At 38.2% G+C, this 13102-nt stretch overlaps 2 protein-coding genes across 2 annotated transcripts; one reads left to right on the top strand and one right to left on the bottom strand.

The window, feature by feature from the left end:
- The first annotated feature begins 3142 nt into the window (after positions 1-3142).
- LOC119083701 lies at positions 3143-4386 on the top strand. Its single transcript, XM_037193489.1, has 3 exons — positions 3143-3405; positions 3513-3893; positions 3966-4386. The coding sequence occupies exons 1-3, from the start codon at positions 3192-3194 to the stop codon at positions 4334-4336; spliced, it is 966 nt and encodes a 321-aa protein (XP_037049384.1). The 5' UTR covers positions 3143-3191; the 3' UTR covers positions 4337-4386.
- Positions 4387-5429: 1043 nt separating this feature from the next.
- Positions 5430-8930, bottom strand: LOC119083675 (cytochrome P450 6A1-like). Its single transcript, XM_037193458.1, has 3 exons — positions 7960-8930; positions 6213-6400; positions 5430-5866 (listed from the first exon to the last, which is right to left on the bottom strand). Exons 1-3 carry the CDS (start codon positions 8838-8840, stop codon positions 5445-5447), a joined length of 1491 nt encoding a protein of 496 aa, XP_037049353.1. The 5' UTR covers positions 8841-8930; the 3' UTR covers positions 5430-5444.
- Positions 8931-13102: the final 4172 nt, after the last annotated feature.

Below are 13102 nucleotides of genomic sequence, written 5' to 3' on the forward strand. Positions count from 1 at the left end.
TAATGGCCTGACTAGAGATTGGCGATTGGCTGCGGATTTTCCGAGATCGACCATCGATAGATACACAGATAGATGGATGGATAGAAACATCGTAGAGGTAGACTACATACAGAGTAAGTTGAAAGATTTTGATTGTTTGGAGAATGTCATTTTTCATGTATTTTTACTGAAAATGACGAGTTGGAAAACGCAATATCTCCGGTTCCCGAGCACTTTGGTAGGCGTGTGATAGCTCATTCTCTTTCAAGAGAGAATATAAAGGCAGGGTAAATTGAAATGATCGATTATGAAGATTTTTACCGTATTGTGAGTTGAAAAAGAGTATAGATCTAAATAACAAGCTTTTGGTCGATTTGCATAACATTCACGCGCACGTTTATATACTTCGAACTCGAGCTTATGCGTATGCATTGGAAATGTTTACAGATAAAAAACCTAACAAATGCACCATAAACAGTTCAAGGATCTCATAAAGTCAAAAATTCGCCTGTTCAACCGCTAAAACGTTCAATCCATCACAGAGCCTAATATTTGGGAATCGTTTTTGAGAATTTTTGGGAATTTAGGGAATTTTTGGGAATTTTGGGAATTAATTCCCAAAAATTCCCTAAAATTCCCAAAAAATTTCTTTTCTTTGGATTTTTATAATTAAATGATCGTAAAAGATCAGGAAAAGTTCAAAAACCTTTAAAAACTATGAAAGAAAAAAAATGGGATTTTTTTGGGAATTTTAGTGAACTTTTGAAAATTGGTTCCCAAATATTATGCTCTGAAGGATATAATTCTTGTCGATGTACTCGCACCAGCCAGGGCGTATACTCTACTTGTAGGTCTCTCCAAAGCCGACATTACTACAACACCACAATAATTTAAGAGCAATCTACACTCCGACCCCCTATGAAATACATTTTTGATGATAACTTTTTATTAGAATTATTTTTGAAAAAAGTGGCCTCATCGTTTGGTGCCAGAGAACATATAAGGTTTCGATAGCCACTGGAATTGTCCAGATTGATGCGAAAAAACTCAAAACTCCTAAAATTTGTGTTTTTATGATATTTTTTGGACTTTTGAGTTTTCTCGACGTAGACTGCATCAATCTTGACAATAAACCGCGAGCGTTACCGTGGATTTACATAGCAACGTAAAAGTGACAGATGCAATGTTTTTTAAATACTGCAACCCGAAATTTCATTCATAAAATTAAAATTATGAATGAAATTTCGAGTTGCCGTATGAGAAAATTTTTGCATCTGTCACTTTTACGTTGCTATGTAAATCCACAGTTAGTCCATATTATTTTTATTTCAATGAACGCATCAAAAACACACTGAAAATGTATATTGATATTGGAAAAGTGGAATTTGAAATTCTTAATTTTAGTTTAAAAAGCCGCCCCTATTTTTAAAAAAATCTCGCGCTTGAAAAAAAAAAACAATTTCGTGACTTAACAAATTGGGATGTTTTATTTGTTGACAGTTCGTTTTAATTGTGATCACCGAGTTAACCAAAAAACCAACACTAACAAACAAAATATTCCTATCAGCTGACAGATACCTAATATCACATTTCGATTCTTTAGAGTTTCCGTACGTGAGTTCATCATGGCAGTGATTTTTCTAATTAAATTCTATAAAAAAATAGAAAAAGTTTTTATTACAAAAATAAACTTTTATTAAAAAAGGCTCGCGGTTTATTCTGGTGGCTATCGAAACTTTATATGTTGTGGCACCAAACGATGAAACCACTTTTTTCCAAAAATATTCTAATAAGAAGTTATCATCGAAAATGTTTTTCATAGAAGGTCGGAGTGTAGACTGCTCTTAAAATAATTATTTTTGAGTTATAGCCGCAAAAAGGTCTTCGGTACCCTCTGACATGCTTTCACCTTTGAACACTTTAACCGAAAATTTAAAAAAAAATTCGAAAAAAATGAAAGACGAATCTAGAATTGAAGACGAATCTATCACTCCTTAAAATCGGAGACCACTTGTTCCCCTATCACCATCACCTCCAGTTTTGGCCATATGCCGCTTAAGCTCAATTTACTGAATATATTATATTCAATATGTTCTGAAATATTTGTTGTTTTTTTTGGGAATTTTTGGGAATTTTAGGGAATTTAGAGAATTAATTCCCAAATATTAGGCTCTGATTCCATCAACAAAGTTCGTCCGATACATATAAGATTGCTTATGTGTCCAACTTATTTCGCGCCGCGTCAATCACAATAGCCCACAAAGTGACATTTTCCTTATACAAAATGTGTCATTTTGTCAATTATTGTGAATGACGCGGCGCGAGATTCCTAGCAACCAATGTAAATCCACAAAACGACTGAAGATCTGAAATAAACTCATTTGAAACAAAAATTAGGTGACTAAAATACAGTTCAAAGAAAAAAGGAGATAAGAATAGTATTTTTCGTACCAAGACAGGAAATGACGATTTTTTCAGCACCAGTCCTAAGTTTTCCTTTTAAATAAATTCAATTTCCACTCCGTTTGCGTGACAGTTCTTTTGTTCTATTTTACAACTGTCATGTAAACGGAGGCTAAAAGGAGTGCTATTTTTTAGTGGAAACTATACTTTAAAGGTACAATCAGCATGGGGAAGGTCTGCCTGCACCAGCACCAGCACCTATACGTATCTAACTAACTAACGTAGGCGATTTCAACTATCTGAAAATTCGAGATTTTGCTTATTTTAAATATTACGAAGTTCAATTTTGAAGCTGCAGTAACGTGTAATAGCTCATTGAACTAGTATGGATTCCTAGATTACAGATATCCTAGTTTGGGGGCCATTGGAGCCAAGGGGTGAACTTCATGTACACGGCGTCAAAACGGAATGAAACCGGATGACTGTGAATTCAGACTTAAATACGATGTGTTCTAGTTCGTACTGTACTACTGTATACACATGCCACAATTGTCACACGCAACGACGAATAAAATTAAAATTTTCTTGCATTGCACATTCAAGGTGAACAAACCACTACACGCTTTTTGTGGCAAGCCATACGTTCGCATACGAGCCACAAGCAAATATTTGATTTTACAAAAATTTGCCCACAGAAAACCTGCGTTCCGTTGGTTTAAACATTTTGTTTTAAACCAACAAATATATTGTATAAAAGTGGGGCGGGAAACTGTGGAACGGGCATATTCAATCAAGAATTCACATCGACAATGAGTGTCTTGCAAGTTCTGCTTAATTTGAGTGTTGTTTGTAGTACATCAGCGGCTGATTCCTTAGCTGTAGTGTTCAAGCAACCCAACGATTTGTCGACGAACTATGCTAGACAGAAATACTGTGACCAATTGCTAGCATCAAAGTCAGAAGTTCGACTGTCCGCTAGTGATGACGTTGTTGATACTATTGATTTGGGGATAGTCAAAAAAGGTAAGGTCGCTGAGAGTAGTGAACCTAACTCACAGAAATGCTGGAAGGTTGACGCAACGCCATCTGTTGTTATTTTCCCATTTTCTTTTAACACAAAACGTATGTAGATCCTTGCGCACAATTCGACGTCGGAATGACATGGTCATACGTCGGTCAAATATATGGGTTACATTGCATCCACACAGCGGAACCTTCAGATCCACATACTTGGGAGGACAACAATCTTTGCTTCAAACATAACTATGGAATAAAATGGTCGTATGCTGGGCCCATTTACGGCATGAAATGTACCCAAGTGGTGGAACCGTCTGACCCACATACGTGGAACGACAATTACATTTGCGTACCGCCGACATCCACTTTTGAATTTGCTTGGTCATACACTGGACCCATCGCGCATGCTTGTTGCGTTCAAATGCTCGAGCCGTCCGATCCACATACATGGTCCGACAATTACATTTGCCTGAAAAATTCCGTGCCCCTATGCGGTAAGTGAAGGATTTTCTCAATTTGGAGAGCAAGGACCGTGCGTTTCATATTTCGCTCCCTTTCATTGACAGACATTTGCACACCTTTCAACATCGGATTGCAATGGTCGTCAGCCGGTCCCATTACATCCAAACATTGCGTCCAAATCGTGGAACCATCGGATCCACATACTTGGGGGGATAATTATCTTTGTTTCAACAAAGACTATGGCGTACGTTGGTCATTTGCTGGTCCAATTACCGGCATGAAATGCACTCAAACGACCGAACCTTCTGATCCGCATACATGGGGTGACAATTACATCTGCGTTCCAGAGACGTCCACATTCGAATTCGTCTGGTCATACGCTGGTCCCATCAAACACATGTGTTGCTATCAAATTTTGGAACTAGCCGATCCGAATACATGGAATGATAACTATCTGTGTTTGGTGTCGGTGTGATGTGTATGACAAAGAAAAACGTTTGAATAAAGCTGAGCCCTACACTTTCACGATTTATGCTTTTCGATTGTCACCTGGGAAGGATATCCATAAATCCCGTCTGAGATTTTCAACTCTTTGTACTCTTCTGTCCCAACACACCACTGCTTCTAGCATGAACACTGAATTGATAAGTGTCACATTTGGAGGCTTTAGCAGACATGAGCGCCGCCGAAAATAAGCCGTTGATCAAGCCGCCGCCGGCCATTTTTGAGCAAGCCGCGCCGCAGCCGAGCCGGTGCCAAAAACACGGCTCAAGCCGGCTTGAAACGGCTGGAAAATGAAATAAAGATTTCGAAAGGTGAATGGGTGAAAAAATTTTGAAAACCGAGATTCCTGTTGATCCTAAGCAGCTCAAGTACTTTTTGAATTTTTTTTACAAAATTTAGAAAATTTTGAAAATTTTCTTGAATTTTCATGAATTTTCCAGAATGGTATATTACGTCCTCGCTTCTAAGTTTGTTGTTTTGGCAAGTATGACCTTTGCGGAACGAGCCGAAGGCGCACAATCAGTTAATTCACAAATTTGAGAAAACTTTATCGATCTTTGCGAATTTTCTCGATTTTTTTTTCTTTTCAATTTTTACTTGATTTTTGTGAGCTTTCGATTTCTTCTCGAAAACCATTTTCTTAATGAGTTAAATGAGTGTACCGGAGCATGATTTTCCATTTAGTTCAAGTTTTGAGGCAATAAAACTTGACGCGTTAGTGAACCTTAGACTTAGAGACTTGCTTGTAACAAGACCAGTTCCACTTGCACTTTGAACAACCTAATCTACCTACATTTTCGCTTTCCGTACAATTTCATTTTCATGCTTACTAGTTCATTTTCCATGAATTTATCTAAACGTTTTTATTTAAAAAAAAAGTTAAAAGGAACCTCCAGCCGAGCCGTTTTAAGCCGGCTCAAGCCGACTTTTTCGCCGCCACCGAGAAATTTTTTTCGGCTAGCCGCCGCCGAGGTTTCTCCGTCGGCGCTCATGCCTGAGCTTTAGTTTGTGTTAATGGTAACAGGTCACAAAAGAAACGTAGTGCCGTCAAGCGTGGATGTTTGTCAACAAAATTTTAATTATTTTTTAATTGATTTTACTGTGAATTTGATTGTTTCAACAGCTGTCAAGACAAACGGTCTCGGTAGGAAGGTTAATTTCTCCGGCATATTGGCGCCTGGTAAAAATTCAAAATTTCTTAGTAGAGCGACAAGCCCAATTCGTGTTTGCATCAAACCGAAGCGAAGACCGACACAGTTCCGTTGTCCTTCCCCGAATGCCAAAAACTTGACGTTATCACGTTTCACCACTTCTTCCGGTGAAAATCGATCTGGATCGTATATTTCCGGTTTCGGGTAAAATTCGGGATCGTGATGAATGGCTGCGACCGGTATTATAACAATCGTTCCTTTTGAAATGGTTTTCGTAGTTCCAGGTACCTGGTAGTCCCTTTCAGCTCGTCTTGTTAAGTTTGGCACTGACGGATACTTGCGAAGCGTTTCTGAAACATCGATCATTGCTCAGATCAAAATCAATATCCGCAGTAGGTTATGCTAGCACGTAGCACGGTTTTAAATGTTTCCATTCCGTCTTTGCGCATAACCAAAGTTCACTAAGTCCCCGGGAAATGAGTCATTACTACATTGACATGAGCGGTAAAACTCATTTCCCAGGGGCTTACTGAGTAAAATAACTTACGTCCTTGTTCGGAACTTTGTATTTTGTCGTGTGTGGTTGCACCCCACGCCTCCGCCTCGAACTGCAAACACCACACTTAGTAAAATAAATAGTTCCAAACAAGGACGTAATCTACTATTACCACCCGATAACAGACAAAATCGATTTACCATTTATCACCTGATTCAGATACGGCATGTCCATCATTGTTTCGTACGTAAATTCGTTATTGTTCCGTTGACACGACTCTTCGATTTCATTTCTTAATTTACTCTGAATGGTAGGATTCAACGCCAACTCATAAAGCGTATGCAGTATTGCCGATGAACTGGTTTCGAAACCAGCTGCAAAAAACAGGCTAAAAGTACAGAAATTTAGTAAACCGGATTGTCCATCAGAGTTAAGAGAGTGCTTCGTGGACTAGATTCTGGGACATCATCAATCCATACGTTTAATGGTTTGTTGTCCTCACAGCTAGTATGTGCATGGAATATTTAATTGCATCTGTGGTCGGTATGTATGGAAAGTAGAAGTATACAGTCGCAGTGCAAGACCGTCAAATATATACACAATTCATCCCTTCCCTCCCGTTTGATTTAGAAAAAACTGTACTTCACAGTAAACAGTCAGTGAAATGATAACAGATGGTGTTGCTTCTGTCCCGTAGGTTTAACGCAGCGACATCTGTTATCATTTCTTTGTACAAAGTTCATTAGACCGGGCAAAATGCATGGAAAAAAACACAAGGTCGGTAATGTGATGCAATACATTATCCCACAAAAACCTCAAAGAGGAAAAGGTGACGCTAGTGTAGTAAAAATTAAACTTCCAAAACATTTGATATCGGTTTTGGTGACGCATTCTGCGCCTCAACGTAATCAATTTTTACCAAGAAAATTTTAACAAGAAAATATGTCAACGAGAAGTTTAAAATGCGTCACAAGTGGCAGATGCTGAGGAAACCCCTCATACGACAATAATCATCTGCCACTTTGTGACGCATTTTTTTTGTAAACTTCTCGTTGACATATTTTCTTGTTAAAATTTTCTTGTTAAATGAATGAAATAATGGCTTTCATATAAGTGCGTTTTTGGAAATGTGCATGAAAATGTTTTAATTAAATTTACAGAAATTAAGTAAAAAACTTCAATAAAATTTATTGATTTGCCGATGAAAAAGTGTTAAGATTGAATTAATATAAGTTTTAGCAAAAGTGCGAGCGCAGTTTTCGCAAACAGATGTAGTGGTTCGATACGTATCTCAAGCCCACATGAAACATTTCTATTAACTCGAATATGGAGAATATGCTGAAAATGTGTGAAGATGCTTCATTTCAAGTGGTTTTCAAGTGGTGTTTTCTCCGGATGTAGACCACTGTTTTTAATGATCTTTAGCTCGTTGAACTCGTATTGACGAGCACTTTCGTTTGAACATAATTTTTTTTTGATTTGGTTCAGTATGGAAAAGATAAAATGTTCGCCTATATATATTTTCCTTAGTCTCCCGTTGGTTGTTTTCTTTTCTTAGGGACTCGACTAGCGTCACGAACCTCCGCTATCGCTTCGGTTCATGATCCTTAGTCTCCCGTTGGTTGTTTTCTTTTCTTATTGAGTCGACTAGCGTCACGAACTTCCGCTATCGCTTCGGTTCATGATCCTTAGTCTCCCGTTGGTTGTTTTCTTTTCTTAGGGAGTCGACTAGCGTCACGAACCTCCGCTATCGCTTCGGTTCATGATACAACCCACGAGATAAGCGAAATTATGGTGGACATGGATTCGACCGGAGTATAACTTTAATATTAGTATCAATAATGTGTAAGGCACCCGCTAGCTGCAAACTGTAAATCATCTTTCATTTTTTGAGCTCAAGTCATCGGGTGCCTGCACTTTTAAAACAATCAACAAATTACCACTTACTAAGCTTGACCGACGATTTCATTGATGGTCAGCCCATCGTCGCTGTTCTTAATTTTGATCAACAGATCCATAAAGTCTTTTCGTTCGATTTGATTCCGTTCACGCAGGTCAATGGTTTCCCGTATTAGTTTAAAGAAAAATGCCGACACCTCTTCTCGAACCATTTTCACTCGCAACAGTCGACCCAAACGATGCGATTGATTAGCAAACATGGTTACGTATTGCTGATTCCTCGGTTTCAGGAACACTTGCCGACTGATTTCACGAAATTCACTGTCCTTGTCGTTCAAAGTGTTGCACTCCACTCCGAACGCACAATTACCAATTATGTCCGTTGAGTACCGACCCAAAATCTCTTTCAGCTCGAGTTCGTCAAACTCATCCGTCAAGCTGCGAATTTTCTCTTCTAATCGTTTGCCGATTTCGACCACTGTCGGAAACATAAATTTCATTTTACCGGACGAGAAAGTCGGTGATAGCTTGGCCCTTAATGGTCGCCACTTTTCTGCTTCATAGTTGAACAAATTCCCTGTCACCGGATCATCCTTTTCATTGTAATAGCCTCCTCTACTACTGAAATTGCCAAAATCTTTGATGAGAATATTTTTCACCAATTCGATGTCCAAAATCAGAGCCACAGGCCTTGTTAATAGGTACAATCCACAGAATGGTGCAACTCCTTTGAATTGCTGGTAATATTTTTGGGTCAGTTCGAACAGATGCAGCGTTTTACCGACACCTTTTATATTACCATACGGGATAATTGGTGGATTGTGTGGAACGTCTCTCAGTTTCCAATAGGAAAACGAAGTTTTAAGGTACGCGAACGTAAACGTCGTAACAAATATGACGAATAACACAACGGTCGTCAGCCACTCCATTTTCGTAGTCCAAAATTTGGGTTCTGTCCTTCAATTGTACACTTTGCACTGAGCGTGTATATTGACTACATATCGGGTTGTATAGATTCTGCTGACTGAATTTCTTTTGGATTCGTTATCTCAATTGAGATAAGACATGGAACGTCTGACGATAACAATTAGTTAGTTCACGTTCACAGAGAGATATCGCGAGAGAATGTTGTTGCAATACAAAGCATAAAATACAAACAAATCCTAAGCGGTAACTCTTATCACTAAAGCTCCGAATTCACTTGTTAATTCAGTGTTCATGCTAGAAGCAGTGCTGTGTCGTATTTATCTCCACAATAGGGCGTGTTTTCTGTTGTCAGCAATTTTTCGATAGTTGAATATGGCGTTTTTGTAGTTTCGTAGGGCTGCGCTTCTAGCACGAACAGTGGATTGACAAGTGTTAAATGATAAGAGCTACCGCTTAGGATTGTTTGTATGTTTTAACTCACAACGAAAACAAGTCGTCATGCCCGCTAGTTAGTAAGCGGGCGTGACGCAAGTCCACTACCTAACAAGTTTAATTTTTTTTTGGGACGGCGGAGCATTATAACAGCAACTTTTTGACTTCGCCCCTTAACTTCAACGGCCACTAAACTTAGATCTAGGCATCCATATCACACGTTAAAGTAGGCTAAGATTTGACTGAGATCGAGACTGAGATATTGAATTTCAAAATTTTGGTTTTTGTATGAAAATAAGCAAAATTTCGTTTTATCAGATAACTGAAATTGCCTACGTTAGTTAGTTCCTATGGGAAAGTGGATCCAGCAACTACTAAACGTTTCTATTGATTTTTTTGAAATCGTGGTTATAGGCTAATAATGGCCCAAAAATATGAATGGAATTTTCAAAAGTTGGAAAAAAACCAAAGTCATCATATAAATGCCATAGTAATTTATGCAACTAGTTGCGAAATGGGGTTGTTTTCGTCACTAGATGTGATGTTATCAAACGAGCGAAGCAAGGTTGGAAATTGTGGGGATCATTTTAAGTATTAAGAGTGATATCGCCAAATCTTCAGGTGATTGGGAAACAAGCGGTCTCCGATTTTAATGAGTGATAGCTCGTTGGATTCGTCTTTCAATTCTAAAAAAGACGTGTCTTTCACTTTTTCTTAAAAAAATTTGTTTTCTGTGAAAAGCGCTCAAAAGTGAAGACATGCCAGAGGGTACCGAAAACAGTTTTTCGGCAATAACTCAAGAAAAAATTATTTTAAATGGTTGTAATATTGTACGATTGTCGGCCTTGAAAAGACCTACAGGTAGAGTATACGCTACGGTTGGTGCTAGTTGATCCACTAGAGTTATGACTAGAAATATAGTGAATGTTCGGAGAGTCCGCCTTCTCTGCAGCTTCGATGTACCACGGAACTGAGTATGGGGTGTTGTAGCTGGCCTCACCCACTATCGTTGCACATATAAATGAACCCAGTACTTTTGGGCTGCAAGCCTACAGAAGTCTTGTAAAAAAAGTTGGTGCCAAAATGTAGATTTTTTCCTTCTGTCTGAGGGCCCAACTGCCAGAAGAGCATCTGGAACGGTTCTACGTGAGTAATTTTGTATCGTCTACTATTCCCTTACCGTATACGCTTCACTTTGACTCGAATATAGGTCGTTACAACATATCCAGTGTTAGTAATTCTTGTGAAAAATCATTAAAATTATCTCCTAGGATTTTAGTCAAATAAAGTGTTAGCGTATAGCAAATGACCTCAGGACTACGGAACAGTAATTAGTTTTTCAATTGGACCAATATTTGCTACGGGATGGGAGTTTGGAAAACCGTTTGCTCCCACTTGATCGTATCGTTTTTCCAAACTCCTGTCGCGTAGCAAATATTGGTTCAATTGAAAAACTAATTACTGTTCCGGAATCCTGAGGTCATTTGCTATACGCTAACACTTTATTTGACTAAAATCCTCCGAGAAACATTTAATAATTTTTCACAAGAATTACTAACACTGGATATGTCGTAACGACCTATATTCGAGTCAAAGTGAAGCGTATACGGTAAGGGAATAGTAGACGATACAAAATTACTCACGTAGAACCGTTCCAGACGCTGTTCTGGCAGTTGGGCCCTCAGACAGAAGGAAAAAATCTACATTTTGGCACCAACTTTTTTTTTTCAAGACTTCTGTAGGCTTGCAGCCCAATAGTACTGGATTCATTTATATGTGCAACGATTAGAGCACTGCGCCGTTCAGCCACGCCGAGGCCGCCGCCGAAAAAGCACATCAGCCGGAATCGCCGCCGATACCCTTTTCAGCCGCCTCAGCCGTGTGAAAAATCGGCGGCGGAAGATGGCTTGCGAAAGTTTTGGTTTTAACACAGTTTGGAAGAATTTTGCAGCAATTTTTTTCGTTGGCTTACAAAATTGGGTACGCACCTGTCGACTGGTAGAGGGCAGTACAATAAAGTCATGAATGTACTACATGTGAAATGGTAAATCGTGCGCGTGTTTTAGTTGCAGTACGAGTGAGATCAGCTTAAACAGCTAAAGCCTTTGTTGAATGTTTGATTCCTTTTTTGAATGGAAGCGGTTTCGCCTAATCTATATGAAACAAATATCTCTGTAACTGACTTCTGACTTGCGTACTTCTATGAGATTTGATTCGATTGTAGCAATACAGGAGAACAAAAGTGAATATCGTCAGGTATTTTGATTTGGGACTCATTGTGGATTCCAAATGATTCCACACAAAATGTCTTTAACAAAAGAGGACCTAGATTAGTTTCATTTCAGCTCGCGATCGCGTGCCTACCAAAAATTCCGAATGTGAAATATTAGTCCTTTATTGGTTAAGAGGTTCCGAGTCTTCAGTTTTGATACAAAACAAATACTATGTCGCCATCTGGTTTCATTCGAATGAAACGCTTGTGATTACTCTTAATAATATTATGGGTTATCCTTAATGACAACAAAAAATCGAACATTTGTTTTGTGGCTCCCAGTTCCATCTATGTATTTCGAAGTTTAAAACTTTGCGCGGATAGTTTCGAATAATTAGCCATTGAAAGGAATTTAAAAAATTATTAGATTAATTACAATGCGTTCAATCTATATAACAATGCCAGTTAGATTATTACGAAAATGAATTGGTATTTCGAGCCTCACTTTTTATACGGGCAAACTGACTAAAATAAAATTGGTAACATGGCCTTCATGGATTGATTAATATATCCAGGCTAAATAACAATTTAGCATTTTTGGATAATTATGGACTGAAGATGGTTAGACCACGCTAACCTCTGACCGCGACTGTATCCGGAGGTCGAAACAGCATTTTATCTCCACTCTCGCTTCACGCGATCCATGGGAAAGGGAAGAGTAACTATGCTCTATATATGGTTCAGATCAACTATATGCCGACCGGAAATTGTAAACGAGGAATTTTCTGTGTCTGTGCTCATATGTCTTTATTGTCTTTATTAGGATTTCTGGAAATTTTAACAATTTTTAAGGTTGTTTAAGCGAAAACTCGGAAGCATAAATTAATATCACCGCACATTCATCCGTCGTACGTTTGAATCATGAGATTTTATGTATTTCTTTGTTGTCATTTTCAAATCTTTATTTTTCCGTTTTTCTTTTTAAAAGTACGGTTAGTTTTCACGTTTCGAAGTTTTAATATGTCATCAAGCATTCACGAAATTTTTCGAAGTGAACAAGGATGCGGTGTCGAAATTGAAAAATGGCTGATTTTAACACAATAAACAGTTTTTAAATTTAATAGTGACGGTAAATGCTCAAATTTTAAGAATGTCGAACCAAATTTCATTGAAAAATGTGTGCAACAACGTATTAGAGTTACTAGTTTGAGATTTTTTTAATTAAATGCATAGAAGTGTGTACCTAAAGTTTAAATTCTGTACTCTTGCAGAGGTGATTTAAATAGCAAAATTAATTGAATAGAACTCTAAAAAGTATGAGACCACATTTCGGTAAAGTAAGGCCAAATTAAGTATTTCCCCTCATCAGAATGTGTTTACCTACTTTAGTCTTACAGATTTATGTTCCTAAATATTGCTATTTTTTCTTCAATTTTTGGTTTGTGTCTGAGCTGAACGCTCGGAGTCTCTTAAACAAATTTTGTGTGGAATCATTTGAAATCCAAAACTAGTCCCAAATCAGTAAACCTAACGGTATTCACTTTTCTTCTACTGTATTTTAATTATGTTATTCAGCCGGCTGAGCCGGCTAGCCGCCATAAATATCATACTAGCCGGCCG

This window comes from Bradysia coprophila, unplaced genomic scaffold (genome assembly GCF_014529535.1).
Source record: "Bradysia coprophila strain Holo2 unplaced genomic scaffold, BU_Bcop_v1 contig_70, whole genome shotgun sequence".
Lineage (NCBI taxonomy): Eukaryota > Metazoa > Arthropoda > Insecta > Diptera > Sciaridae > Bradysia > Bradysia coprophila.

Bases quoted from the DNA above. Each gene is read 5' to 3' on its own strand.
- LOC119083701 (XM_037193489.1), top strand. From the start codon at position 3,192: ATGAGTGTCTTGCAAGTTCTGCTTAATTTGAGTGTTGTTTGTAGTACA. The intron at 3,406-3,512 runs GTAAGGTCGCTG...AAACGTATGTAG, and splicing joins TTTGGGGATAGTCAAAAAAG to ATCCTTGCGCACAATTCGAC. The intron at 3,894-3,965 runs GTAAGTGAAGGA...TTTCATTGACAG, and splicing joins AAATTCCGTGCCCCTATGCG to ACATTTGCACACCTTTCAAC.
- LOC119083675 (XM_037193458.1), bottom strand. From the start codon at position 8,840: ATGGAGTGGCTGACGACCGTTGTGTTATTCGTCATATTTGTTACGACG. The intron at 6,401-7,959 runs GTAAGTGGTAAT...CTGTACTTTTAG, and splicing joins GAAATCGTCGGTCAAGCTTA to CCTGTTTTTTGCAGCTGGTT. The intron at 5,867-6,212 runs GTAAATCGATTT...TCGATGTTTCAG, and splicing joins TCTGAATCAGGTGATAAATG to AAACGCTTCGCAAGTATCCG.